Source organism: Canariomyces notabilis (assembly GCF_033297395.1).
Source record: "Canariomyces notabilis strain CBS 508.74 unplaced genomic scaffold N656scaffold_1, whole genome shotgun sequence".
NCBI lineage: Eukaryota > Fungi > Ascomycota > Sordariomycetes > Sordariales > Chaetomiaceae > Canariomyces > Canariomyces notabilis.
In genome coordinates, this window is record NW_027041823.1 from 1,216,223 (window position 1) to 1,220,686 (window position 4,464).

General features: G+C 53.9%; 1 protein-coding gene across 1 annotated transcript; it reads right to left on the reverse strand.

Moving 5' to 3' along the window:
* Nucleotides 1–1,233: 1,233 nt before the first annotated feature.
* N656DRAFT_700139 (uncharacterized protein) lies at nt 1,234–2,729 on the reverse strand (the record flags this gene model as incomplete). Its single annotated transcript, XM_064810845.1, has 3 exons — nt 1,234–2,127; nt 2,189–2,515; nt 2,619–2,729. 3 exons carry the CDS (start codon nt 2,727–2,729, stop codon nt 1,234–1,236), a joined length of 1,332 nt encoding a protein of 443 aa, XP_064674917.1.
* Between the last annotated feature and the right edge of the window lie 1,735 nt (nt 2,730–4,464).

The window sequence follows — 4,464 nt, forward strand, 5'->3', positions numbered from 1 at the left end:
AAGGGACCTGGACCTTGGACCGGTACGGACTACTACAGTGGTTGGCGTCTTACTACTTCGTCAGGCCCAACAAACAAACATCGTCCCCTAAACCTCAGGAGAAACCGAGCAATGGCTGGCTTGTTAAATGTAACCAGGTGCTTTCCAGAGGCCGTAAACGGCATCATGGATGAGGCCCTCATCTACCTGGGAGTGGTGGTACCAAAATCAGTGTCTGCTGGAGCAATGTTGAAGACGTCTCTAGTTTCAGTAAGCGAAGAACGAGCTCAGCAACTTGCTTTACGTGTGGTTAGACGCCGTGCCTGAAAAGGGTCAAAAACCTTTTGAGATGGCTGTTGTCCAGTACACTTGGGTCCCCAGGGTGAGGCGGCATTGTCGCTACCTCGCAGTAGCAAGTACCGCTATGATACCGTCATATTGGATCCCATAAGCTCATGGTTTGTAGTGTATAGGTATATATAATATATCAAGTCTAAATCCATTAGACGAATTATACGAAGGATCCCGCCCGCAATAAACGAATGTCATGACAAAATGCATCCGGCAGCCAAGTCCCAGGACAGCGACCAAGCTAATCCTATAACCTCCATATCAGCAGACCTGCGCTTATGCGCTCCCGCCACGAAACCCATCCTAGAGAGGAAATACTTGTCCAAGAGCAAGCAAGCAGAACTTACTATTTCTCAAACCCAAGAAGCAAGCTGCAAGTTAGCAGAGAAGTGGGAGAAGGAAAAAAAGAGGTATCTCAAGCTGCTCCCTTGTGCCCCATCCAAGCGAATTTAAACGAGCAACACCGTTACGCCTAGTCCTACCCATTGATGCGAAATGCCGTCTGAAGAGTTCCAATAGTGCCCTGGATATTCCAAAGCGAAGGTCGAAAAGCGAAATTGTTGCCGGTCCGTAGCCGCGTATGTCGGACAGTAATGGTCGTGTCGTAAGACGTGTCGATATTCATCTTGCCACAGAAGCAAAGTGCAGCATCCCATCCTCCCGGTCCCATACATGCTCGTTGAAATTCCTGCCCGTTTCGTTCATAATCGCCAGTAATGCTGCTGGTGCGCAGAGGACCGTTTGTGCACACAGCCACCATAAGTTTGACACCAGAACCCCATGGAGCCGCCAGGAATGAGAGAGGCAAAGCAGAAAAGGAAAAAATAAGGAAGAGGGGCAAAGGAAATCTGTGAGCATCCCTCTTCGGATGGCCCCCGCAAAAAGCGCACAAGATACGGCGCACTACCGGATGTCTAGCTGGAACGGCTTGAAACGTCCCCCAATCGTGGCACATCGAGGGCATTTCCTGCGCGCGCCCTGCTCACCCATCAGAACATCGACGCAGGCCTGACAGAGCCCGCAAATACACTCGGTACATGCGTAGGATTCCCTCAACAACGAGACCCCTTGGCAGGCTGCACAGTAGATCTGCGTGTTCTGGGATGAATAGCTCGGCGACGAGTCAGACAGTCCCCGCGACTCAATGTGAAAATTTTCTCCGCTATCGCCGCTCTCGACCGACGGAAACGGTTCAGGGGCTTCAGGGTTGTAGGACGGAGGCGTAAGCGCTCGTTGAAGTGGGGAGGCTTGGTAACCAGTAAAGGCGTTTTGAGTGTACGGGGGCAGAGACCCCCGATGAAGGGATACGGGAGATCGAGGGACCTGGCTCGTCAGGCGAGGGTCGAACATGGAAGGGGATCTCAAACTCACTGGAGTTCTGTCCTCATCGATGTCTTCCGTCGCCGAGGCCGCTGCGTCGATCAGATCCTCCCAACGCTTACCAAAGTCCGCCGTCGGCTCGGCCGAAAGAGCCTTTCTGTCCCCACCGCCAGGCCGCAAGAGCTCGGCCTGACCGCTGTTCTGGATGCGACGCAGCCAATCCGTGGCCGGACCCCTGGATTTTCTTCTTTGATGGCCTCGTTTTGAGATTGATTGCTTTCGAGGTCGACTTGGGCCAAGAGGTCGATGGAGCGGTGGAAGCGTCGAAGAGCGGCCCGGGGGTGAGTTCAAGTTGATTGATGGTAGGGTTTCACGCTGATATGGCATGCTCGTCACATCGGCGTTTGTTAGATGGATCGGCGGCAACTCGATAGATCTCCTCGGCCTCCTTCCCCCTTCTTGATCAGAGTGCCAATCCTGTGCGCCCGGAGTTAGCGATCATCCACAGCACCGTGTCTGGGAAATGGGTTCCACTTACGCCATCTGACTCCCAGCCGTGGTCTATTTTGTGGTTGCTGTGCAGCTGCGCTAGGGCAGCTGCAGCGGGATACACAGCAGTACCAGAATACTCATCGAGCCTGCGCGGAGTTCCCGGTCCGTTGGAGTCATCGTGCCGGAAGTCGTGCGAGGTTCCCTTTGTCTGGCTCACATGGGAGAGACCCGAACTCGATTGGGTTGGGGGTCGCTCACTCGGCGGGGTATTGATCATGAGTAGGAAGCTTTCCTCGGTCGCAGGCAGCTTGGCAATGTAGTGCTCGGGATGCGCTCGACGGATATGTTCTTGCATAGAGCGGTACCTCTTCTCCTGAATGTTAATAGTGTCAGCTTCCGTTGCATGGAGTCAAGGAAAAGACAATCCGGTCATGATAGGGAAGGAGCAAGGCTTGCCAGACGGCGACTCGACTCACCCCGATACAGCGTTTTCGGCAGCTAGAGCCATCTTGGTTACGCAGTGGACAGACAACCTCATTGTTCGCGTCGGTGATTGAGAAGGATGAGGTGAGGGACGAGCGAGGCATCTTGAACTTGAGAGGTTAAGCCCCGCCAAACGACGTCGAGGGGTTCTAGCGGGGGAGGCGTGAATGAAGGCTATGGTTGATAAGATAGGCGGTATCGATGCGACTCAATTGAGATAACGGCGGCCTGCGATGTCGAAGCTGTTGCATTTGGCCTTTGTCGGCTCGGAGCCCAGGGAAAATGCTCGGGGGCCTGAAGTCATAGAAGAGAGAGCTCCAAGCTTTCTCTGCAGGTGTAACAAGAGGTGTTTCGAAGAATGAGTGGGTGGTGGTGGCAATGTTCTTTAGGCGGGAGCTCAGCAAGACTGCACCTACAAGTCTGGACGGTCCACCTCGAAAAGGAGGGTGGGGTGGGAAGCCAGGCGGGGACACCAGAGACCGCACCTTTCACCAGCACCAGCAGGCATGTACCTGGAGAATGGCGAAAAGCAGCTTCTGCCTCGGGGGCTTGAAAGGGGAGCAATTATGTAAGTTCTGCTCAGGCAGCTCAATCCGTACCCGGAATTTCGGTCGAGCTGAGATAGCTAAGTACATAGGTTATTCCTTTTCACTTCCTACCTCTCCCGTCTTCCCTAGCTGCCCACAGTCGGCTTCCTCGATTGGACAGAATTGGTAAAGATAAGAAGAGCAGTATGTATGACGGAAGCTCTCACAAGTCCCGACTTGACGGAAACGGTTCGAAGCAGCGAATTCATACTGTGCCGCTGCAGCTTTCCTTCCATACTACAGCTCCCCGTGCTGTCGAAGCGTGCGGGAGGGTGCCCTGACAGGGGTTCAGACAAGCACGCACTCTTTTACAGTATCAACCAGCATGAGCCATGCTAGGGAGAAACCAGCAACGGCTCTCGCCTGGCTGGTCTGGCTGACTTAGCGATCCCAGGCCGAACCGCTAACCACTCTACCCCATATGGTCGTCGTTTCCTCGTCCCCAATTCCTGTTCGCGCTTGTCTGCAGATATCGAGTGGCGCCGCGGCAACTGACACGGATGTCTGGCCCACTGACTCGCTCAAGACACGGAGGCGAGTAACCCGGGAGACGGAAAAGTGGGGGTGTTGGCCGTGTCGGGGGCTGCTCTGCTGAGTCTGCTTTGAAGGGGAATTGCATACCCGTCATGATTGGACGCAGAGCTCCGAGTTGAAGTTAGCGAGATCTGAGACCCTCTCTCTCTCAGCCAGCCAGCAAAGCTGCCAGCCCAGACTCAGGACCGAGAGACGGGAGCTCTTCAAGTCGCCGAGCATGTCACGCGCCCTTGTGTGAGGGATTGAATCAGCACAAAGAGCACATGCAATGCCACATAAATTCTGTTGCTTTCCGGGTATAGCTGCACTGATAGTTGAGACTCGAGCCTTACCTCCGCTATGTAGTACTCCATGCTCTCTGTTGCAGTCACCGTACCCACGGGATAAGAGGTGGAGGAGCGCCAAGGAGGATTTGCGGGGTGCCGGGAAGGTAGCTTTGAGAGCTGCTTCAAGTGACTTGAACTACTCCGTATACTTCGTACTCCATACTGTTACGTTGTAGTTACTGTATACAAAGACCAGGTTCTCCCTAGGACGTAAGGTAAGGTATGTTTGTACTGTACAGTACAGTACAGTTCCTTAGGGATTATGGGTCTGAGTACCGCAAACACTCACTTGTTGGTGTGCGTTTTCCAGATCCTATCTCCACACAGAGTAATCTCTTTTTCCAGGGAGTTCCAGGGGCGTTCCAGGGGCCTGCCAGGGTACAGAAGGGCTC